Source organism: Lytechinus pictus, chromosome 17 (assembly GCF_037042905.1).
Source record: "Lytechinus pictus isolate F3 Inbred chromosome 17, Lp3.0, whole genome shotgun sequence".
In the NCBI taxonomy this organism is placed as follows: domain Eukaryota; kingdom Metazoa; phylum Echinodermata; class Echinoidea; order Temnopleuroida; family Toxopneustidae; genus Lytechinus; species Lytechinus pictus.
This window is the reverse complement of record NC_087261.1, coordinates 13,334,164-13,360,841: the sequence shown is the minus strand read 5'-3', so window position 1 is coordinate 13,360,841 and position 26,678 is coordinate 13,334,164. Positions and strand designations below refer to the sequence as shown.

The 26,678-nt window shown below is 36.8% G+C and overlaps 1 protein-coding gene across 3 annotated transcripts in view; it reads left to right on the top strand.

Moving 5' to 3' along the window:
* Positions 1-4,598: 4,598 nt before the first annotated feature.
* The window catches only part of LOC129279897 (monocarboxylate transporter 13-like), a 36,980-nt gene continuing 14,900 nt past the window's right edge, over positions 4,599-26,678 (top strand). The window contains exon 1 of one of the 3 annotated variants that reach the window (XM_064112378.1): positions 4,599-4,849. In XM_064112378.1, coding sequence (XP_063968448.1) covers positions 4,651-4,849 — 199 coding nt within the window. In that variant the 5' untranslated portion in view covers positions 4,599-4,650. Of the gene's footprint in view, positions 4,850-25,931; positions 26,349-26,678 lie in introns of those variants that run through there. The other 2 variants (XM_064112380.1, XM_064112379.1) reach the window with 2 other exon arrangements.

Sequence of the window (26,678 nt, the reverse complement as noted above, 5' to 3'; positions counted from 1 at the left end):
TTGTTCATAAGTTTTTGTTTTCTGTCTCAAATCCTCAAAATTTTAGTCGCTCTGATGAAAAAAACGAAAATTTGAAATTCACGTGAAAACGTGAATAAAAGTGGCAAAGAAAAATCACCTTTTTGATAAAAATAGATTGGATTCATTTCAGTTTAGTTGCAAAAGGGGTTAGGTCCACAATTATAATTTTCAAAAGAATATATAGAAAAAAATTGAAGACGGGTAGATTTCTTTTATACCCAATTTTATGTTCACATGATAGGGTAGTACATCATGACAATTTAATTTCTCATAAGAGTATTGCAGTAAGTGAGAATAAAAAACGTGTTTTTTCTCGGAATGGTAAAAAGTGGACCTAACACCTTTTGCAACTAAACTCTTCATGTATCAAGCGGTACGTGGGGCAGCGACGTACCCAGGATTTTCCAAAAGGTGGACAATTTTTTGGGGGGATATCGTCCGCGAAAAAATTTGACAAGCAAACATTTTTTTTTTCAACCACAAATAAAGGATTTCGTATCAGAAAAAAATGACAAGCAAAAAAAAAAAAAAAAAAAGGTCTTCAAGTTCAAAAGAGGGGTCACACGTCGGTTTTCTTTGCATTTTTTTCGATCCCCTGGATCAGTTGTGACTCGTCAGAGGTGGGGGGCAGGGGTACGTCCCCTGCATGAGTTGTGACTCGTCAGGGGGGCAGTCTGCCCCCTGCCCCCCCCCCCCCTTAGGTACCATAATGAAGTGGGGGATAATATAAGTAAAAGTACTAATATGGGCTATCCCCTTTTATAAGCAAATACAGAGGTTCACATGTACACATGGGTGTCGATCACGGGGGGGGGGGGGATGGGGGGATATATTCCCCCAATATTTCAAGTGGGGGGTGGCCTGTATTATTATCCCCCCCCCAATAATTTAGGGTAGAAAAATGATAATGATGATGACAAAATGAAGTTTGATCATGATGATTATAGTATGCCATCAGTCAGTTTGTTTCCTTCGCAATCTGTGTACCTTGTTATTAAATAAAAACATTCTTTTCCAGGACTTTTAAACAGATGGGTGGAGGGTCAAGATGAAAAAGAATGAAATGTTTATGTATATGATATTTTTGAACACATGACATAAAAGGACCCCGACGAAAAAAAACTTTTGTTGATAAGTTATTCCTTCCCACCAGTAGTGAATAAATTAATTTTAATAAATCAATAAATTCAAAAGGGTGGAAAAATAAACGGGAGTAAAAGGGTAGCAAGATAAACGGGGAAAACCCCATGGACGTAAATCCCAGAGGGGTAGATCTTGAAAAAGTACAAATAACTTTTCTCAGATTTACCCCTCCCCACATCCAAGTGCATGATGTTTGTCCCATTTAATATACAACCCTTTTGAATATCACTTCATTTTTGTTATGTAAAATAAGTAAATCGCCAGGCATCGCTGTCATACAAAGTAATTGTTACCAAATTCCAATGCGCGAAATTAACAAGCTACCAATAATTTCTCTTTGCGCATATCTAACAAAACGCGTTGGTCATAAAACATGTAAAAGCTCTTGAGCAAATTATCCTGATTATATCGTGGACATATCTGAGCCCATATCAAATGCAAAAAATCACTTTTAAAAAGTCATAATGGTCGTTTGGTGATCAGTAGCTCATATGTATGTTATTTTGTTGTATGCGGTTGGATGTAATTAATATCAAACATTTTATCATGTGTCCCCATCAGATACCTCTCATAAAAATATTGAGGTTTAGTGAGCTCAATATATGATAATATTTTTACAATTATTTTTATAAGTGAAATCAATGAATGGTTTCAGGGGGTTTCAGAAAGAATAATCATTCATTTCTCTCTAAAGCGTATCTTCGGATATGAACATCGAATGTTTTTTTCCATGTCATTCTTGTTATTGTTATGAACTTGAATAACTAAACTTGATTGATTTTTTCTTATTTTGGCAAAAAGAAAAATGTCCTAACTTGGGATTTTAGTGGGGGTAATGTTGAAAGATCCCCATCCACAAGAACATTTGTGTCAATCATCCCCCCCAACCAAGAATACCGATCGACACCCATGCATGTACATACAAAATAAACACGTCACGAACATTATATTTATAACCCTTTTTTTTTTATATAAAACATTGCTAAGATATGAAACCTTGTAAAACAGTAAACTTGTATTCCTGATTTAAAATGTTTGAAGAAACTTTAAAATTCTATAATTTTCTTATTCGTTATCCGATTTTAATGAAATTTTCAGCATTTTGCCCGATGGTATTTACAAAGATATCTAATTAAAAACATGTTTATTACTAAAACTTTGAAATAGAGCATTGTGTAGTCTTACTAATAATACAGAAAAACTACAGAGAGGAAATTAATCGCCCATCTAAGCCCAATTAAGGGCCAAGGCTATTGGCCCTTCAATATTGTGATGGTACTTCATAATTATCTCTCCTTTTAACACTCACACATACATTGTACAGTGCGTCCCCTAAAAAACTATACACTTTTGCGATGGCTGTCAAATAAAAAATATATCACTTATGGCGGAAAACACTTACATATATGGAAGCCAATAAAGTCAACTTTAAAATGACACCAAAATGTTGAAAAAACTATTCATGCTTGAGCGAGCACTGCCCACACAAACAAATAAAGGTTATGAAAATTAGGGTTGGCCGGAATTAGCCTACCAATTTATGACAGTTTTTGAGAGGCAAATCCTTTAGAAATTGCAAAGTTAAGGGCGTTGTGATAAATTAATGATCAACCGTGACCAGTTTTGGTTGTTTAAGCATATTTCATAAATCATTAAATTGAACTTTAATGCATGAGTGAACACAGATTACACTTTTTTGGCAGCATTTCCAACTTTATCGTGTGGATCTCAGCAATGTGTTCGTGGGAGTCGGAAGAGTAAGGGGTGAGATAGGACTTAAGTGGGAGAAGTACATGTAGGTTGATGGAATAAGGGTCAATAGAATATTTAGCCCCCCCCCCCTCCCTCTCTCCCGCCCTCCCCTCCTGTTGAGAGACTGATGGCTATTGTCATCTACGCGTGAAGTCCAGAGCAGAATGTGATTTAATGATACATTCTGAATTGGATCATCAACTTTTTCCTATCAATCATTTAATCAACAATTTATACATAAATAAACTCATTCAATGTGCAATATGATCAATTAGACATTCAGTTTTTCAATAAATTATTTCTTAAATCATCATAATCCGTCATTTTCTTGGTAATCATTCAATTAAAAAAACACTGACCATCAGCTACTGGTCTCTTGGCAGTTAAGTTTTGAATAGGCTACAATCCAGGAAGTGAGAGAGAGGGGGACTGGGAAATTGATGTGGAAGGGGGGGGGGTACAAAATTTGTTAAAGGCAAAAAACAAGAGGAATGCCCTTTTAACCAAGTCTTACCATGACTTGCCCTCTTAACATGTACCATCACATTACTCTGACTCTCACGAACACACTGCTGGGGTCCACAAGACGAATATGCTACACTAAAATTACAATTCCTAATCACTCGTGCATTAAATTTCAATTTAGTAACTCATAAAATTTGCCTTAGAAACCAAAACTTTTCTTACTTATTAATTTAGCATAACATACTGAGCTTTGCAAGTTCCAAGGGACTAACCACTCAAAAAACTGAAAGGCCAATTTCTGCCCAGCCTAGCCAGGCTTAGTCTCTCAGGAGGGGAGAAATGGGGGGGGGGGGGGGGGGGTTAGAGATGGAGAGAGGGGTTGCTAAATGTTCTGTTGACCATTATCCAATCAACGTTCTTCACCTACTTAAGTCCTATTTTACCCCCTATTCTTCTGACTCTCATGAACGCATTGCTGAGATCCACATGATAAAGTCAAAATGCTGCACTAAAAATTGCAATTCGTGATCACTCATGCATTAAATTTCAATTTAATAACGCATGAAATTTTCTCAAACAACAAACTGATCACAATTGATCATTATAAATTCATCACAAAACCCTCAACTTTGCAAGGACCAAACAAAAAAAACTTTAAAGAAATTGGAGGGCTAATTCCGACCCACGCTAATTTTCACACCCTTTGTTTCAGTGGGCAGTGCTCGCTCAAGCATGAATAGTTTTCCAACTTTTTGGTGTCGTTTGGAAGTTGACTTTATTGGCTTTCCATATATATAAGTCTTCGCCCCCCAACGTGATATATTTTTTATTTGGCAGCCATTTCAAAAGTGTATAGTTTTTTTTGCGACGCACTGTATATCGACGAAATTCACGATGTCGTGAATTTCGTCGTCAATTTCTGTGATTAGCGCTCGTGATTCTAATCAGTATGTTTTAGTTCGGTTTCACACGTGCTAAATATTCGTCATTAGCCCTTTTTTTCACTTAAATCATCATTCAGATTACGATTTTTTATGGCATGAAAGGGCGGTTTGAACAGTATAATGGATTTTAGCAAAGGGATATGTGTTTATATTATGAATTCCATTCGGCGTTGTCTGTAAATGACAATAGGACCATTGAAGTATTAAAAGAAAAGCCTGCATGCACTGAGGGATTTCATATAACGCGAGGCACGTTTCACTGAGATCGTATTTGCTGTGTTATACTTATCCAGATGGGGAGTTTCAGACAGTCGGTGTATCTATCATGGCCGGTGACCTTTGCAAAATCGTAACTTCTCAGAGTTTTCCTATTGTGTTAATAACGTTTATTAGGACATGTGGTCATGTAGGAATTATTAAGACGATGGGTATCTACTTGGAAAATATCAACCTGAGTCTCAGAACGACACCAACCGATATAGGGATCGCTCTTGGTCTTTTTAGTGCCTTCAGCAATTTTCCAGGTGAGAACAATCAATTGATCTTTAACGGGGAAGTTCAGCCTGACAGAAAGTTTGCTGTAAAAAAATGATTGGCCTACAAATATTGGTGGGGTTGGAGGAAAAAAACTTCAGAGATTAACAGGGGCGGATCCAGCTTTAGCCAATAGGGGCCCGGGAAGCGAAAAAATAACCCACATTTTACCCCATCGGCCACTCAAAGTTGATTTTTATTTGTTTCTTTGAAGGGGTAGTCCTCACAGTCACTTCCTAGCTTTATTCTTATAAAGCAAAACAATGCATATAATAATCTCATGAGCCCGTATTAAATAGAGCGAGCGCGAAGCGCGAGCTAATTTTTTTAATTGTTAACCCTGAACAAGATGCACACGTTAACTAAATAATTATTGCAAGCGCGAAGCGCGAGCAGAAAATTCCAATAAAATTCGGGCATGATAAAAAATGGACCTGTTAAGGACCGTCTCCAATCAGCCATGAATAAAAATGATAACAATTTTTTATATTGCAAATAAAGAAGACTATATATCCTTCAACATTCAAATAATGCGAGCGCGAAGCAAGCTGAAAATTTCTGAATTTCCGACCTAAAAAATTGAAATTCTAAGCACTTTTCGTAATCATGAACGGGATAGGTATATAACTACACAAAGCGAGCGCAAAAGAGGGGTCAATTCAACACTATTTCAAATACTGTGTAGGAAAATGCGAAGTGGATATGGATCGCACTTAATAAATAATGTGATCGCGAAACGGGAGGTTCTATTGTGAAAAAAATGGTGGACAATATGTAATAATTGGGAATTCGTTGTTAGAACATGATTTATTTGACCCGTTTCAGTCTGCCTATCGACCTCATCAAAGTGTCGAGACGCTCCTCACTAATGTTTCTAGCTTTATCTTACAGAAAATGGACAGTGGATCTGTCACAGCAATGGTACTCCTAGATCTGTCGGCCGCTTTTGACACCGTAGACCACACCATACTTATTAACACTCTGACTAGTTTAGGTGTTCAGGGCAAGGCCCTACAATGACTGAAATCTTATTTCTCATTGCATTCACAGTCAGTCCTCATCAATGGTGTTACCTCTTCATCTAGGCCACTGGTCTGCGGCGTCCCCCAGGGCTCTGTTGGAGGGCCCACTTTGTTTTCCATTTATTTGACAGGGCTTCATGATATTTTTTAACGTCACTCTGTTCACTATCACTTAAATGCAGATGATATTCAGATTTTTATATCGCTTTCACCCAATCAAACTAGTGCCACACAAGCCCTCTGTGATCTTGAAAGATGCATAATGGACATTGACACTTGGTTGAAGTCAAACTCGTTACTTTTGAACCATAGTAAATGTGATTTTTTAGTTTTTGGCTCAAAGTTTCAACTTAACAAATTCAACATTGATTCCATTTCTATCTCAGGTAATGACATCCCCTTGTCAAAAACATGTCGCAATCTTGGAGTTATCTTTGATTCTCAGATGTCCATGTCCAACCAGATTACAAACATTTGCAGATCAGTTCGTTATCAATTGCGCAATATTGGTTTCATAAGAAAATATCTCACTCGCTCAGCAACAGAGAAACTGGTACATTCACTCATTTCTTCACGATTCGATTTTGGTAATAGCCTCCTTTACAACTTACCAGATTCTCAACTTGGAAAATTGCAAAGGTTGCAAAATGCAGCTGCGCGTATTGTAACTCTATCTAGCAAGCGCAGCCACATCACCCCTATATTGAAAACTCTTCACTGGTTGCCCCTGAATGAACGCATAGTCTTTAAAATCCTTTTTTTGATTTTTCATATATAGTCAATGGAACTTCCCCCAGTTACAATAGGTCTTTGATGCATCATTACCAACCCTCAAGAAATATACGATCCTCATCATCTAATCTCTTACAAATTCCAGTTGCTAAGAAATCATGCGGGGAGCGGGCCTTTAATTTGCTCATGCAGGCCTAGCCTGTGGAATTCTCTCCCAAATAGTTTGAAAACCCAGACTTCAGTGACCACCTTCAAGGGCAACCTGAAAACATACCTGTACAAAAGTGTTTTTTGATAGACGTTGACTTATTGTTCAGACATGTATTATATGTAAATAGTTTTGTTCTGCTCTAAAGCGCCTTGAGCATCTAATCAGGATGGAAAGTGCGCTATATAAATCTTATGTATCATTATTAAAAAATATTAATAATAGAGATATAAATAACTTACCCATAATAGATGCGAATGCAAATCGCGAGCAGAAATTTTTATATTCTGACTTAAGAAGGACTCTTTTAGGCTCCGATTCCTCTTCTAAGAGTTTTTCTTTTTTTCTCTTCTTTTGTTTTTTTTCTCTCCCTTTTTGTCCATGGGGGGGGGGGGGCAGCCGCTTTGCCCCCTGGATCTGCCTAGGTACTGTATACTTACCTGAAATAAATAACATTTTAAGGATTTTTACGTTGGATCTATAGAATCAAATATTGCGATCACGATACGCGAGCTGGGTTTACATGTATATTCGGCCCTTTTTTATGATACCTTTCTTACCTATCTCGTTAAACAGAAATGAAAAGCGAGCACATTTTGTTTCTATATTATATTCGTAGAAACAGGATATTTCAATTCTGCCGCATTTAATTTTTTGGAAAGGACATATCTCAAAATAACCAAGCAATGCGATAAATTTTGGACCCCGGTCGAACATGAATTTGCATGGCGCCTCCTAAGTTTTAAGTCTATTTGGCGCTCTCGGTTAAACATGAATTTGGCGGCCCCACGTGAAATATGAGGGCCCCCTCGCCCCCCCCCCCCCCATAAGATCCGCGCCTGATCTGATTGCCGACCAATGACGAAATAAATATCGGACGATATTTTTTATTCCACCAACTTTCAGAAGATAGATGCACATGCTGCTTCTGTCAATTAACAGGTGTGAGAAATTAACAAGCACGTGGCACGTGCTGGGTACGCACACATAACAGGTGATGAAGTCTATTGAATTGGGCATTCCTGCACACTTGTAACATACAAATCATATAGATACCATTCTAGGGAAAGTAATTAGTTTTTGAAAGCTGTGTATCGAGCTGCAGGGATCAATGAATTCCATATAATTTGTTCAATGTTCGAGTTCAAGAATGATTTGCCAAAGTGTTAGGCATTTTCCTCAGACCCAAAAAAATGTATACAATAGACCAGTTCGTAGTTACTTCATGGACAATTTTGGTCAAATGACCTTTCATTTCTTTCATTATGATAGGCAGATTTCAAAGCAGGATATTACGTAAGCTTGCCTTACATAGCAGGATGAAGAAATTGAATAGACCATGTGACTAGAATAGCACACAAATGAACACTTTATGAAGGTATTTGTTGCATTCCTACTTTGAATGCTTATCAAAGCATGTTGCACAATGTACTTGGCAAACTGTGAAATACCAGTCGTTCGTGGACGCATTGTTGTTTTTGTGGATGTAAATGTAAATCACTATCCAAAAGAATATATGAATAATCAAGACATCAAAGATGGTGCTTATCTCATTAGATTTTAAAACACCATGTCACTTTAGTACAAATGACTTTCCTCTGATCATGCGTATAATCTTTTGATCATGCGCAGAAAGGAACTACGAACTGGCTTATTTAGAAAAGATGTACTGCCTAATAGTTATTAACTAATTTTGCACTATGTTCTACCTAACCAGCCACCCCCATCTTTCTAACGCTCTTCCACATTTCTCCCCCTTCTCCTCTCTCTCTCTTCCCATTCCTCTTTCTCGTATGTTTAAAAATACATCAGAACCCCCCCCCCCGGAAAAGAGAGAGAAAGAGAGAAGAAGAAGAAGAAGAAGTTCCACCACCAAGAATAAACTTAGAATAGGGGAAAGGAAAATCGTGATTTCAACGCAGTACCAATAAATAATGTTATTTTTCATCAATGCTGTTTTCTTTGTTACATATTATGTGATGATAATTCTTGATAATGGTGATTTAATCATTACAATTGATGACACTGCTAGTATACCTACTACTGCTGCTGCTACTGTGACTGGTGACTAGTAGTATTGACCAATATTGTCATTAAATATACAGAACTATTGAAACGTTTATAATTACTTATATAAAAACAATTGAAAGTACAAAATACAAAATGCCTTGAAAAAGCCTTGAAAATGCCTCAAAATCCTCAAGACCAAGGCCAAGGCTTGAATGTTCAAGGCCAGGGCTTTGAAATGATAGGCCTTAAGGCGCCTTATAAGGCCAAGGCCGAGCATCAAGGCACTACAACCCTGCCCTATACATGGCCGCTGCTCTAGCCGTTGTTGAAAAGCAGCAGAAAAAGGCTGGAGGAGGCAGAAGAGTAAAAAAAGGCAACCCCACCTCGAACAATTCCACGAAGGAAAATGTGGTTCAGGGAACAAATGACCAGAAGGCACGGGTTTGGACAGTATGACAGTCTACTGACCTGTTCCAAAAGATGGTTGAGCAGTGAACCCCTGCAAATAAATAACAGAGAGAAAAAGGAAACTTAAAAAAAAAGACACGGAAAAGAAAAGGGGGAAGGATAAATGAAAACGAATAATAAAACAAAACAGAAATCCCCTTCACCCAAAACAATATGGAGAAAACGAAGAAATTTAAGTGAACGAACAGAGAAATAAAAAGGAGACATGGAAAAGGAAAGAAAGAACATATTTTGTTTCCTTTTGGGGGGAGTTTTGTTGTTTTTGTTTTTTGGTGTCCTTTATTTTTTCGCTTCTGGAATCGCGAGCAGTGTCCAGAGTGTCCAGAAAGTCATATATATATATATATATGCAGCAATGGAGATACGCACCTGAAAGTTGACCCTGAGTCAACCGACTTGAAGTCAATTTACTCAGAGTCATGTTCAGGACTTATAATTTTTTCGAGCTCAGAGAGTGTACTGCGGGCGGCAACGGAGTGCTATATCACGATTGCAGTTTCTTTCAGTTGATTTTTCTAACATGTTGTCTGTTTTCTTGATAACTGTTCAACTGGTTTGAGTTATTGCTTGGTTATTCATCTCTATTTGCGTTTCCTGTATTAATTATAATGCCTTAATAACAAAATAATGAGTCTAGATTTGTCATTGTAATGTTCTACGCAGAGCGATTAATGTGGGGGTAGTGGTCGCTTATTAGAACAGCCACTATACGTACGTGCATAGACCTACTGCGTACTCTGCGGAGCGAGAGCCGATTTTGAGTAATTGTGTAGTCTTATTCCAGGAATAGATAAATAAGTAAAATAATAATTATAACAATGCTCTAAAATTGTTTGGTTTTGTTTTTGTTGTTCAAACTGTGGTGTGATATTATGGTTCGACGCTTATTTTCCAAGATTCGTCAATGTTGACATCCAATAAAGTGTACTGACAGTGGCGTAGGCCTACTTCTGGTAGGGTTTGTGTCTTTGTGGGGCGCGCTGCTGTTCCCCCATCCCCCCCCCCGCCCATCCCCCATATTTTCTTCAAAATGTTTGTGTGTGTATGTGTGTGTGTGTGTGTGTGCGCGCGCATGTATGAAAATGTCGATTAATTTGATTTGATTTGATTTGTCAAGTTGAAAATGTAGATCTAGGCCGGATGAGGCAATTCTTGGTAGATCTATTGACATTGAATTGTACTTTTTTCAACATAATTAAAATACTAGATTTATATGGTAACTATGTCAGATTTCGATACATATCACCCCGCAACGCTTAAAAAATCCACAAAGAGAGTCATAACAACTTGAGGTAAGATGAATACCACCATTATTGACCTGAAGTCAGCAAACTAAAACATATCATCACTTTGAGTCGATTTTCAGTAATGAGGGATATATTACTTTATATACTTCATATATTTTAGGTCAGTTTCACGCTAAAGTAAGAAACCAACTGCTCCACCCCCCCCAAAAAAAAAAAAAAAAAAAAAAAAAAAACTATTATATTAAGATATGGACAGGATATGGGAAGAACGTAATGTTATCTATTCCTGAAAATCCACAAAGAGAGTCATAACAACTTCAGGTAAGATGAATACCACCATTATTGACCTCAAGTCAGCTAAGTAAAATATATCATCACTCTGAGTCGATTATATTAAGGGATATAAGGTAATGTTATCTATTCCTGAAAATCCACAAAGAGAGTCATAACAACTTCAGGTAAGATGAATACCACCATTATTGCCCTCAAGTCAGCAAACTAAAACATATATTCTCTTTGAGTTGATTATATTAAGGGATATAAGGTAATGTTATCTAGTCCTGAAAATCCACAAAGAGAGTCATAACAACACACAGTACCATTCGCACGAAATCGCGTGGGCATTGCTGCGTTAAGTCTCCATGCTGCAGAACTACTGGCGAGGAATGTGCGTCCTTAAATATCAACTCCCCCCCCCCCCCAAATAAAAAAAATAAATAAATAAATAAATGAATAAATGGGAAAAATAGTATGAGTAGGTGTACGTGGATGTCGGGCATGCCGAGATAAATTAAATGTCTCTAGACAATGTACACACATGAAAACCATAAAGTGACCCAAAACTTCAAGTAAAGTTAATACTACCCACAAAACCCTCAAGTCATCTAATAAAAAAAACATGTCATCACTTTTAGTCAGTTACATGAAGGAATATAATCACACGACTGAGGTTGTTTTATTAACAGTTTTATGCAAAATCATCATATCAATTCCCCCCCCCCCCCCCCGCTGGAAAAAAAAGAAGTCATAGACAGGGTATGGGATGAGGTAATGTTATCTCAACATGAAAATCCATGAAGTGAGGCATAACAACATCAAGTTAAGTGAATACCACAGACAGTGACCTCCAGTCACCGTACAAAAACATTCCATCACTTTTAGTCCATTATATCAAGAAATATAATCATAATACTGAGTATTATGCTATATTAATATATCAACTGCACCCCCCCCCCAAAAAAAAAAAAAAAAAAAAAAAATTGAGACATGGACAGGATCTATGATATGTTATGTATACATCGAAATCAAGTCGATCTACCTTTGTTTTCATTTTTATTGTTAATTCAAATATCAACTGCTCCCCCCCCCCCCCGCCAACTGCAGCCCTGGAAACCCTACTAATCTAGGCCTCAGTACACTTAATTGGATATAATCCAAATTGAATTGAACAAATATTTTGGTGATTAATCTTGGAACCATATTATTCAACTACAAAAAAAATCCAAATTTTACTCTTTTTTTTTTTAGTTATTTATTCGTTCCTGGAATAAGACTACACTATTTAACAAAATCAGCTCTCGCTCCGCAGAACACACTAGTAGACTTGTTAACTGCAAAAAAAGGGGTGAACGCTGCATTTTTTAGTACAAATGTCCCACTTGGCACAAATGTTCCTTGAGTCAAAAGAAAAGGATTCATCCAAAGAGACACGCTGTATCTATGCAAATAAGCAAGTAATTTGCATAAATTTGCATATTAGGTCGACATAGTGGAAACAGGTATTTAAGAATATATATTTAACCAGAACTGCCCTAAAATTGGAAATAAACACTTAGGGTAAGAAAGGGAAGAAAATTGACATAAAATGATTGGGATATCCTTGTTTATTATTACCTAATTTACATAAATTATGTAAATTATAATTTAAAACAGAGTATTTTTTCATGAATCCTGAACTGTTTTATAAATAACAGCAATTAATACACAATGTCAACATTCTACATGAAAGAGAATATATTAGCGAAAACATCGATATGCTTCATGACAGTATTAGTGTCTTAATTTGCTTAGAAAGAGGGCAAATATGTCAAAATGTATGACGTGATATTGCGCTAAAACGAGACCAAAACAACCTCTATGTCACAGTCACACTCACGAACGGGACAATAAAGCGATCAATGGTATGTCATTCGAGATAACACAATCTCAACACAATAGCTTCCATCGGCTTCTCGTATCGCTTGTGTTGGTGTGTCTGCCACACCGTAATCTATGGTATATACGGGCAAAATGCATTTCGGTATCGGTAAAATACTATTAATTTTGTTTTATTTGATTCTAATTTGTTTCTCTTGGAAAATTTACAGGAGACATTGCTTTGCAGGTTACTGCTTTAATGAAGCTCTGGCACATGAATCATGACGAATGTACCCCCACCTTAATCCATATTTTAACTTTGTTAAAATATATATCTTTTGGAGACCCCGAAGTGGCAAAACTGCATTCCCCCGCGGCATTCCCGCTACTTTACAAAACCAGTTTGATTTGTATTATCGACTTTGAAAAGACGGATTTATGAGACATCAGTTAACATGTTTCCTGAAGATAGTTTTTTTTTTTTAAGCCTACGTCCACGGGAGCCCTCCAAATTTACCCCATCCCCTCTCTGTATTTCGACACTAAATAAAAAAAAAATATCGTGTTTTAAAGCCACCGGCAAGGCAAATTGCGTTTTTGGTATAATAGAGCAACTTTTATATATATATTTCATATTTATCTATATTAATATTTTTATCATTATTAATATTATTATTATCATTATTATTACTATTATTATTGTTATTATTATTATTATTATTGTTCTGCAGTTTGTAATAATGCACAGTAAAGGATATAACCCAACAGGAGCATGCCTAGGATACCCTTTCCCCTTTTTGTTTTATTTATTCAAAAATAGTTTATTGTCTTTAGAACTCTTAAAAGATTACTTTTGTTTGTATTGATATCTTGGAATAGAAAATACGTTACAATTGACAGGTAGAAGAGCTGTGGTACATAGAAGAAAAGCCACACGTAAGCTCTAAAATACTCAAACCCCTTTATTGATTCCACTCTATGTTAAATTTAAATATTTTTAGAGCCAATTCGGAAGAAAGATACATTTCTACTACACACAGTAAAGCCTCTTTGCGTTCTCCTCTTGAAAAAACAAAAACATAGAAGGCATTGTTTTATATCTTATAAAATAAGTTCGTGTACGTGACGGTGGCCTGTCGAAGTTGCCCAATCGTTTATTTTGTTTTGACAATATATATTTAGAATATCGTCTAAATGAAGCCCTCATCTGGAAAAGGGCACTTATTAAAGGCAGCATCTACATTATATAGAGGAGGCCCTGGTACTTGGAAGCGGGGGCTGAAGCACCTGCAAGATTTTCCGGAAGGGGGGGGGGTGTGCTGCGTGTGTTATTCTCCATAGACAGCACCCCCTGGAATTCCGGCAGATGTGACAACACGAAAAAAAAGAAACGTTACCCAAAAAACTTCATTTTGTAGTGCAATCTTTTTTGTTTATCAGTGCTTGTTAAATTTCTTGATGTAAATTTGAAAAGCAAAAAAGGTTCAATGTAAAATTTTGGTCCCAAGAATTTTAACAAGCTTCAGCCCCCTCTTCCCATTGCCAGGGCCTCCTCTATATAATGTAGATGCTGCCTTTAATAAGTGCCCTTTTCCAGATGAGGGCTTAAATTAGACGATATTCTAAATAAATATTGTCAAAACAAAATAAACGGTTGGGCAACTTCGACAGGCCACCGTCACGTACACGAACTTATTTTATGAGATATAAAACAATGCCTTCTATGTTTTTTTTTTTTTTTCAAGAGGAGAACGCAAAGAGGCTTTACTGTGTGTAGTAGAAATGCATCTTTCTTCCGATTGGGCTCTAAAAATATTTAAAGTTAACATAGAGTGGAATCAATGAAGGGCTGTTTGGCTGTTCTTCAATGTACCACAGCTCCTCTACATGTCAGTTATAGAGTATTTTCTCCTCAATCTATTCCAAGATATCAATACAAACAAAAGTAATCTTTTAAAAGTTCTAAAGACAATAAACTATTTTTTAATACATAAAACCAAAAAGAGAAAGGGTATCCTAGGCATGATCCTGTTGGGTTATAGCCTTTACTGTACTAGAGCACTATTACAAACGGCAGAACAATGATAATAATAATAATGATAATAATATTAATAATAACTATAATAATATCAATAATGATGAATGTAAATATAAAGATATAGATATAAAAGTTGCTTTATTATACCAAAAACGCAATTTGCCTTGCCGATGGCTTTAAAACACGATATTTTTTATTTAAAGTCGAAATACGGAGATGGGATGGGGTAAATTCGGAGGGCTCCCCTGGGCGTAGGCTTAAATAAACAAAAAAACTTTCTTCAGGAAACATGTTAACTGATGTCTCATACATCTGTCTTTTCCAAGTCGATTAGACAAGTCAAACTGGTTTCGTAAAGTGGCGGGAATGCTGGGGGATGCAGTTTTGCCACTTCGGGGTCTCCAAAAGATTTTAATAAAGTTAAAATATGGATTGAGGTATGATACATTCGTCATGATTCATGTGCCAGAGTTTCATTAAAGCAGTAACCTGCAAAGCAATGTCTCCTGTAAATTTTCCAAGAGAAACAAATTAGAAACAAATAAAACAAAATTAATAGTGTTTTACCGATACCGAAATGCATTTTGTCCGTATGTATCATAGATTACGGTGTGGCAGACACACCAACAAAAGCGATGCGAGAAGCCGATGGAAGCTATTGTGTTGGGATTGCTTTATCTCGAACGACATACCATCGATCGCTTTATTGTCTCATTCGTGAGTGTGACTGTGACATAGAGGTTGTTTTGGTCTCGTTTTTGCGCAATATCACGTCATACATTTTGACATATTTGCCCTCTTTCTCAGCAAATTAAGACACTAATACTGTCATGAAGCATATCGATGTTTTCGCTAATATATTCTCTTTCATGTAGAATGTTGACATTTGTGTATTAGTTGCTGTTTTTTTAAAACAGTTCAGGATTCATGAAAAAATACTCTGTTTTAAATTATAATTTGCATAATTTATGTAAATTAGGTAATAATAAACAAGGATATCCCAATTATTTTATGACAATTTTCTTCCCTTTCTTACCTTAAGTGTTTATTTCCAATTTTAGGGCAGTTCTGGTTAAATATATATTATTAAATACTTGTTTTCACTATATCGACATAATATGCAAATTTATGCAAATTACTTGCTTATTTGCATAGATACAGCGTGTCTCTTTGGATGAATCTTTTTCTTTTGACTCAAGGAACATTTGTGCCAAGTGGGACATTTGTACTAAAAAATGCAGCGTTCAACCTCTTAACAAGTCTACTACACAGCAGGTCTATGAATGTACGTAGTGGCTGTTCTAATAAGCGATCACACCCCCAACTGTGCTTCCCATCGTGAAAGCACCACATTGCCGCCCGTAGTACACTCTCCGAGCTCAAAAAAATTCTAAGTCCTGAACATGACTGAGTAAATTGACTTCAAGTCGGTTGACTCAGGGTCAACTTTCAGGTGTGTATCTCCATTGCTGCATATATATATATATATATATATATATATATCCCTGGACCGACATAAGCGTCACTGTCGCGCAGTAGTACAGAACTGCTCGTTAACTCGTCGTGAACTGATCGCGCCATGCGCAAACTATTCGTGAAGTGCGTAAACTAGTCGCGAACTGCTCGAGCGTCAATACGTGAAGTTCACGTGCCCGTGACAGTAGGGAGACACAGTCACGCTGCGACGCGCACCGATTCGTGAACATGTCGTGACCTACTCGTGGACCATTCTTGGCAGTTCGTGACAGTCGTGGCATGGCGCGCAATGGCACGCATCCTCCCTCATCGTCCCGACGAGATCACGAACAGTTTGCGCATAGTTCACGATCCTGTCGCTAAATTTTATTGTAGCCAAAATGTTGAACATTTCAAAGTTCTCGTCCCGACATGGCACGCAGTCACGACGGGTTCACGCACACTTCACGCCAGTTTATGACTAGTTAGCGCATTGGCACGACTCGAGTCGTGCCAATGCATGCCACGAAATCGTGTGTCAGCCTAGCTTAAATGGGAATGAAACCTTTGGAACAAATAGGGTTGCTTCGAAACAGAAAAATCAAAGAATAAGAACAAAGAAAATTTGAAAAATCGGACAAATAATGAGAAAGCTATGAGCATTTGAATATTGAAATCACTAATGCCATGGAGATCCTCTCATTGGCAATGCGACAAGGATGTGTGATGTCACATGTGAACAACTTTTTCTTTGATGGACTCTAAAATACCCCCAAAATGTACAAACTCTTTATCCATGATGTATTCTTTAAAAATCTGTATTACATGCCCTCTTATAGAAAAACATGATCTACTGATAGATGTGATAAAAGAGGCAGTTTAAGTGAAATATATGCTGAAGTAATGGGGAGAGTTGTTCACAAGTGACATCACACATCTTTGTCGCAATGCCAATGTGAGGATCTCCATAGCATTAGTGATCGCAATATTCAAATGCTCATAAAGGCGACCGCACACCTTACGACTGGTCTGCGACCCGATTTCAGAATAAAATGTAGTAGAATTTGATGCAAATATTGAGTCTTGGAATATCTTACCGTGTAATGTTCTAAACCATCGTACGAATACCTACGTTCAAATCGGTGATTATGCTATCATCCTTCTAAGAATAAAAGCGAATATAATACCTAGTCGTAATGACGTCATAGCAGTCGTACGATAAGCTACGGTTTGAAACTAATTTGGCCTTTACTACAAAACAAAAGCTTGCAATCTTTCAAAATGGTTATATTAGTATTCTTTCAATTAATTTTAACCTCAAATAAAAATATATGTTCCATTCACATTTTCAGAAAATGAGCAAAATGCAATTTTTGTTCCAAAATCGGATCGCAAGCAGTCGTAAGGTGTGCGGTGGCCTTAACTTTCTCATCATTTGTCCGATTTTTCTCAAACTTTCATTTCTTTGACTTTTCTGTTTTCACACAAACTATTTTGTTCCAAAGGTTTCATTCTCCTTTAAGGAATGACAATGGCAACGGTTCGTTGCTTCTCTTCAAAGGGGGATTCAACACATAATAGCAGACCTCGAATATATGCACCGTTCGTCATAAACGTGTGAATGATAATTACAAATTGTGCATCGAGGTGAGCTAAATTATCGTTCCAACGATCCCACGATATTTCCTTTCCTGCCGTAAGAATTGGGCTATTCTGTCAAAGACAGGAGCGGCGGAAGGGTTTTTTTTTTTTTTTTTGGGGGGGGGGGGGCAAAAGGGCTCTTATACATGTAGATGTATGTCAACATGATCATTTCGGTGCAGACGGATATTTTTCACCATGATATTCAGCGAGCGAGCGGTTTGGAAAACTTAAATCTGAAGTTGTTAAATTGGCTTTTTTTGGTCAGTTATGGCGCTACTGTTAAAATATCACCCTTGTGAGATGTTGTGAGCGCTAATCGCGAGCTCAAACTTTTGGACATCAATCATGTATAAGACATGGAAATTAAACATTCCGAGCAGTTTTTGGATTCATGAAAAAGATGTCTCTAACTAGAGAATTATAACGTGAGCGCGAGCTGAAAGTTTTAATATACTGACCAGAAAAGAAAATGTTAAGGACTGCATTTAGTGACTCATGTATAGTATAAATATCTCTAATAATGCTAGCGCGAGCTAAAAAATTGTGATACTCCAATCTGAAAACTAAGGACGTTCTAAGCATTTTTGTAACCAGGAAGAAAATGAGTGCTTGCTAAACAAGAACTGATGCGAGCTCGAAGTGCGAAACAAAGATGTATAATATTTCAACCTGAAAAACTTGGCACTCTAAGCATTTTCTTTTGTGACTAGGAACAGAATGAATACCTTACTAGCCAATAGTTGATGCGAGCGCGAAACGCTAGCCAACAATATTGTGACATTCCAACTTAAAATTGGACATTCGTAACGTGATTGTGATTTCCTAACTTAAAATTTATCATGTCTTACATCGAACATAATATTTCATAATGAAATTGGGCACATTTCATTTTGAAAAGGATTTTTTCCCCATGAGGATATATATATACAGTGCGTATCAAAAAAAAGTTTTCACTTAGAAAAAATCCTGTAAAATGTTATATTTGTAATATCCTGAAGATTTTTCCACGTTTTAACATTGGTAAAGATCCCTTTAAGCAAATGATGATATAACTGTCGAAAAATATTTCCACTTGAGTGAGCACCACTAACTTTTGCGCAGAGCTTTGCGAATAAAAGTATACCTTAATCTTGAAGAACACGTGGTATTTGGCTAGTAAAATTGATTTGAAGATATCTTTTACCTTTTTAAAATTGTTTCCTTGTCCAAAACACTTCGAAAAGTGCATTACGCCCCACCCCACTCCCCCACACACCGAGGCCATTGGGACGATTTTTGCTTTACAATGAGCTATGATTTACATGAAGTGGCTTAGGCTTGATTTTCATTTTGTTAATCATTGTCAAGCTTGGGGAAAGTGTGGAGAAACAAGTATTGAATGAAAAATAAAATATAAACCCACTTTAAATGATAAAAAACTTAGTCAAAAAATGTTGGAGATGTCTGATATACAAACTTTTGTTTAGATTCAGTTATGTCCTGAGATCCAGCTGGCACGAAAAGGGTAAATGTTGTGCTTACTAAGTGTTGAAATTTCAATTTGGGTGGCAAAATTGTTACAAAATGCTTGAATGTATCCATTTTATTTCTATTGACTAAAAGTGCAAGGGAAATGTATGAGAAATGTTTCGCAGGGTAAGTTTGATTTCGCCCTTTCCCCTTGACACAGCGTGAAAACAAGCATTTCTGCGCAAACAGATTTCTGCGAGCTTTACAAAAATGGACAGTGCTCACTCAAGTGTAACATTCTGTCAAAACTTTTACTTTCATTGGATAAATGAGACCCAAACCCAAGATTTTATGTGAAAAAAATACCCACATGTTTTATAATTTTTAATACCAGGGCTTTTTCAAAGTGTAAACTTTTTTTTGATATGCACTGTATATATATATTTATACATTTTTTTTTTGTTGGGGGGGGGGGGGCCTACACCCCTCCCCGAGCTATATGTCAGTAGCCAATCGATGGGTGGAGGGGGTCGTTTAACCCCATGGGGTCCAAGGGCGCTGGAAGCGGGGCCGAGGAAGACGATTTTTTTTTTTTTTGGGGGGGGCTGCATCCATGTGCCCCGACCGGCCCTCAAAGTTAAGAAAATAATTATTTAAGACAACAATAAACAAACGAAAGCACTTTTCGTGGCTTTTTCATAACTGAAAAATTTAGAAATTTCGCCCCTGACGAGACACTTACGCTTATAAGTTCAATAAGTTTGTTTATTACCAAGTAGGATCCATGCCACCTTTAAATTGATCTTTTCGTTATTAAACTCTTTCATTTTATTTTCTTATAGTGTTTTCTAGTAGTACTTTATTTTTCATTGTTCAAACAGTGCGTTAAAGCAGGGGCAGCGATCCGGGAGCAGGGGCAAGGGGACATAGGAACAGGAGCGGAGGAATCGGGGGGACAGGGTGGCAAGTGCCCCCTCAAAAAAATCGCAGTAGAAAATGGAAAATGACTTTTTTCCAAATGAAATGTGCCCTTTTTCAAAATAAAATACCATTTTGAAGTAAAACATAATATATTCTAATTGTAAAAAAAAATCAAAACTTTTGGGCTGGCGCTTATCGCTCGCATCAATTATTGTTCAGTATAAGGTATTTTTCCTGTTCATGGTTACAAAAAAGCATAGTGTCCATATTTCAGGTCATAAAATCACAATTGTCTGGCTCGCGCTCCGCGCTCGCATCAATAATTGTTTAGTAAGATACTCATTCTGTTCATAGGCAAACAAACTTAGCATGTCCAGATTTCAGGTTGGAATATTACACACTTATGGCTTGTGTTTCGCGCTCGCATCAATTATTGTTTATAAAGGTAGTCATTATGTTAAATAAAATGCCTTGAATGTCAAGTTTTCTGGTAAGAATATCACAAATTTTCAGCTAGCGCTTCGCGTTCGCATTATTCGATAGGTGAGATATGTAGCCCGTATCCTATTCAAGAGTCACTGAATGCAGTCTTTAAAAGGTTCCTTTCTGGTATATTCAGCTCGCACGTACTTCGCGCAAGCGTTGATTCTTTAGTTAGATTCACATCCTTTTTTTTATTACAAAAACTGTTCGGACGTTTACTTTTCATATCTTAGTTCATGAAATTTCTAAAAGTTTGAGTTCGTGATTCGGGCTCGCAACATCTCGCAAGGATGCCCTTTTAAGGCATTTTCCACTAGGGTGTGGACAAGATCAGGAAGGGTCGCGGAAGCAATTTCTGGCATGTTGGCATGTTGTCCGCACCAAATCCCCGAAATGATCTTGTCCTGGGACACGACTACCTGTCTACATCTTGTCCTAGGTATCTAAACAAAAAAAAAATCGGCTTTTGGCGCGGACAGCATGCAGCTCGTACAAGGAAAGAACCGGACACATTTAGGACAACTTTTAGGACAAGGCTATTTTTCATGTATAGCCAGCTGGCGCCTTAATAGACCACTCGGCCACGGCACCTACACACACACACACATCCCTACAGCCAAAATTACTTCTGTGCAAAGTCTCGATCTGTACAGGTGGCTGAAGAAAAATAATAATGAATATTTCAACCCTAATATGAAAACAAAACATGCATTTTATCAGCAATATTTATGGTACCATTTCTCTTGATCAATTCACTTCCAAATTGCAAACAAGGGGCCCATTTCATAAACTTCTTAAAGTATACACCCGATCGAAGAATCAAAAGTATTTTATAATGCCTTTTTGTGGTCATCATTGTAAAGGGGAAGTATTACTAAATAGATATATAACTTCACTTTTCAAAATAGTCATTAGAGTTTGCAGAAATCAGCTCTCAAAAATGATTTATTTTCATGTCATATTTCTGCCTTCCACCGGTCCTCTTGCGTGCTCCAGCTGAGTGACGTCACACAATGAGCAGTGAGCAGCTGAGCTGACAGCAGCCCATTGAAGACGATCTTTCCAATCAGCGTTTTGCTCTTAGAATTGTTTATTCCTCACAAGATTGGTCTTGTTATATAGATAAAAGTTTGAATTTACTGAACAGTGAAATAAAGTGCACATTTAACGTATTTTGGTAACCGATATTTAGCTTAGAAAAAATGTTTTTTTTTTTTCAAGAAATATATGTGAATAAACAAAGCATATTTTTACTTAGAAATCTTTCTTGCGTCACTTTAATATTATAATCAATATAAAGCATAGACATTCTTCTTCACGACTTAAAAAAAAATTATGAAATTTCATTACGTAGCAAAGTCAGGAACCACAAAATAACACGGCAATATCCATCGCGAAATGATTGAAATTGCAGTTGAATTGCCGAAACATGATTAGCCCACAGCGGCGAGCGAACTTTGCTTTATATATCTTAAAAATCCTCTCACAGTAAAAATAATGGTCAGTGGCCAAACGTATTGGCCATTGTTTTGTCGTGTGCGAGGACCCTGGTTCAAAACTCGGATTTTTCCTGTTATTTTTTTTTATTCCTTCCCGTCCCTACCCAGCTTTTTTTTCTCTTTTTATTTTCTTGTGAAATCCAATTCAGACCTGTATTTATCAAATCTTACTTCTTAATTGCTGCTTTTGATTTTCAAGTTCTTGTTTAGATTCTATTCTTATTTGGGAAGGGAGGGGTAGAGGATGAGTTAAAAGTCAAGTCCACATTTATTTAACTAAAAATTATTTGAATAGAGTAATTTCCCTTGTTGTTTTTACTAAAAACAGTCATATACACAAAACAATGATACGCAAATTAGAGTTGATTATGTCACATCACATTCGTTTCTAATTTTTTTTGCATTTTATTTTTTTTATTCTTTGCAGATTTGACGATAGGAAACTCTTCATCCGATCACAATAGGTTACATTTACGGAACTGCAACTCTAAATGTTATTTGGAGGAAATAAAATCCCTCCAAAAGTTTGTTAAAGAAAATAATTAGAAAATTTAATATTTAATCTACATGTCATGTACATAATCAAACAACAAAATAAAAAAGAACTTAGTGCGTGTGACATAATCGGTTAGTGTAATTTGCACGTCGACACAGATGAGCATATCATCGTTTTATAAATTAGGCAAAATTTCTCAATGTTAAAATAGTAATTATTTAAATTTGAATCAAAGTTTTTATGAAATTTCCAGCAATATGTTATATTTCTTTAAATTCAAATGAATTTTTGATTGCGTGGACTTCTCCTTTACTCTTAATGTTGGGAATGCATGGCAATATTTATCCAGAAACAAAATTGTCTTAGAATATGCAAATCAGTAACTGGACAAATGTTCACTTTTCTTTCATCCAGGCCACTTCCTCACATCCACCAGGCTTACAGTCTTATAACAAAAATGATGAACCATCACACAATAGCACACATTCACAGTGCTTCACAATTAATATTTCACTTCTGTTCATACATGCAATAAATATTGTGGAAAACAAATAAAAGGCGTACCCATATTCAAATACCGTTTAAAAGGACAAATATATTAAACCTTTCGAGAAAAATCAGCACATTAGATATCTGATAACAAAACATAATTATGGGGCACAGCACTGCAAGAAACTTATGTTCAATTGCAAATCAAGCGTAAGTCTTAAATCCAAATTCAAGCGTAATGAGGTCGAGTTGCAATCGCAATTCAACTACATGTTTGTGTTTAATCAAAGGACTTACCCTTGATTTGGGACGTGTGATTGAGCAGAAAATTTCTCGCAAAATGCCCTAGTAACATTAAAATTGTTCTTTCGTTTTAAATTGTGTGTTCTTATTTTTGACAAGCTGTATTCCTGTCCAAGTCAAATTTCTTAGTTCTCTCCAAAACTGTGCTCAAAATTGTTTCCAAGATCGATAAAGATAAATTTTCTGTTGTATCATTTTCAGTCTAAAACTTGCAAACCGTAGCTCCTGGAAAGAGTGAAGAAAAAAAATGGCTACATCCAAATCATAGACATAGTAAAAGGACATCATGGAATCTCCCAGATTGAAGTAACGAGCAGAGACCAGAAGTCACCAGAGTCAGCAAGTGTGCAGATCTGTGTGTAGGAGAGAAAAAAGAAAGAAATAGTTTTAATAATCAAATCAAAGTATGAATTTTATTATCTTGATGATTGATGATGTGCGGTGGCATGTAATTCCCGGTCAACGACAAATAATAGTAGGTTTAGACTGTGAAAAGTTCCACTCAGAACACTGGTGCTCTACCTCAAGTGATGTTTGTGTAGGCCCCACTCCCCTCCACTTCACTACTGCTACACTACCGTACATGTACGCCACACCTACGGGGGGGGGGGCGTGTATCTCCGGCGTGTATCATAGTGTAGGCTGTAGTGTAGCGGTAGTGAAGTGGAGACTACACGAACATCACTTGAGGTACGTTGCTCTCTGTGTCATTACAAAGAGTGCATTTATATTCATTGTTGAAGGCATTATGCCGTATGCAGTATGCAGCAGCACTCTAATCAGAAAGAAACACCAGACTCTAATTTCGGCCAGGAATCACGATAACCGCTGCTGAAAATTTGTCTGGCTTCATGACATCGGCATTATCGTGATAATGATATAATTCCGAGTATAATAAAAACTTAATTACACATTCCTCTGAAACAGAGGATTTTTCAGTCCAACCAAGCAAAGCCATGGTCCATGCCAGTGCATTCTCCTTGAAATAATTTAATTGCCTGAGTCCTGACCAGTTTATTTAGAAATCTGAAGAAAAAATCTGCTGCAAGTGCAATTGTTCAAAAACATTATTTCTAAAATAAAGACTTGTTAATTTTAATCAAAATGCATGATTCTAAAATTATATCAGATCTGTATCTGTCATCTGACCTGAATGCATCGTCAGAACAAGTAGTACAGTTTCCAAACATGCTTACCTTGACTGTTGTGGATGTATCAAACAGCGTATCCCTGCAACATCGACAGCAAGTGAATGGGCCCGTACAGCTTGCAGTTTTTCAATAAACACAGTGACTGGACTGTGGAGTGGAGCAACACAACTCACAAGTATTAAACGAAGACTGTCGAGTGGACAAGATCGGTCTTCACAGTTCATAATTCAATAAAAACGGTCAAAGTAACACAGTTCTGGTTCCCTTATAGTCTGAAGATGTCGAAAACAGAAATCGGATATCACAATACATGAAGAAAACGGTAAATTCGAAGAAAAATAGAGACCAGGAAGGTGGATCAGTGTCTTATGCACAGAGAGATGATATGTGAGTCGATCATGTGACGTCATTATTCTCTACTGTTTTCGACCGCGTGAGACGTATGTGTGGGGGCGGCCGGGGGGCTGAGAAGGGTCTCTAATAATTTCATTTCTTGCATTTCCACGACATCTATAAGACTTTTTAGTGACATATTTGTGTATAAAACGGCAAGACCTTTCCATTCATATATAATTTGTCTATAATCATCACTTTCGTGAATTTTCTTTGTGTGTATACTTTAAATCAACTGATTTACAAAAACAGTTGAATTTATTCGGCTTGATTGGCTGATTTGTTCTAGAACTTGTGTCTTTAGGAGACGGGACCCATGAGACTTAGCGCCAGTGATCATGACAATGTTCAAGTTTATGGAATCAGTGTTTTGGCCTACCTGCCAAAACCTGATGATCCGTACGAGTAGCTTTTCACAAAACATACAACCTTGTTTAAGAATATAAACTAGCTAAGCCCAACGGGATTCGCCCCGACACTACATTAACATAGCATTAGCATAAAATGTTGATAATCAAACAATAACACTGATATTTTACAGAGCACTTTTTTTAGATCAAACAGAATAGTGAAAGTTCGATATCCGAGCTGAAACATGTTTTGTATATTGACTTCAAAACTTGACTTCAAAAATTTTAAGCTCCATATCAACCTATATTAAGCAAAATATGTAGCTCATTGAACATGTAATGCGAGCACGAACGAAAATTATAAATAATGACATGAATTTTTTTTTTTCAAATATCCCCTCACCTTGTTTTATTCACTTGTCTTTTTTCTCTTGTTTTCCTCTTCTTTTTTCTTCTGTCTTTTCTCTACTTTTTATTTTTCCCTTTCCCTTTTTTCTATATCTTTTTGGCTCCGCCCATAGGAGGGGGAGGCTGGCACCTTGACCCCCCTAGATCCGCCCATGGACCGTCGCCCCGATGTTTTTACAATGACTTCCATTCGGCGTTGTTTGCACAAATGACAATGGGATCTTGGAATTATTCCAGACAAGGCCGTAGGGCATATTAAGGTATTTCGAATAACGTGATTGACACGTTTCAATCACGCGATCGAATATTCTGTGTTACTTTATTACCAGATAGCGAGTATCAGACAGTCGGTGTATCTATCATGGCTGGTAACCTATATAAAATCGTAACTTCTCAGAGTTTTCCTATTGTGTTAATAACGTTTATTAGGGCATGTGGTCATGTAGGAATTATTAAGACGATGGGTATCTACTTGGAAGATATCAACCTGAGTCTAAAAACGACACCAACTGATATTGGACTCGCTCTTGGTCTTCTCAATGCCTTCAGCGACTTTCCAGGTGAGAATAATCGATTGATCTTTCAAGGTAAGAATATCATTAAAAAATATTTCAAAAATAAAGGGATCGAGGCTTGAAGAAAAATCATCAATTAATAGTGTATTATAGGGCCTATATAACATGCGGGAACCTGCTCGTCATATGCCTCGCAAATCCAAAGCTTCAATCTAAAAACGTTCTTATATGGAGTTTCTAAAATCTTCACATTTTTTTTCTAATTTTTTTTTTTGAGCCCGATAAAAAAAGTCCTAAGCCAATTCAAACTTCGTTTTCATTTATAATCAGAAGTGCGCATGTGAGGACTAGCCTTTGATTTTGGCCTTTTTTGGAATGGACCCACTTTCTCAAGATTACCCA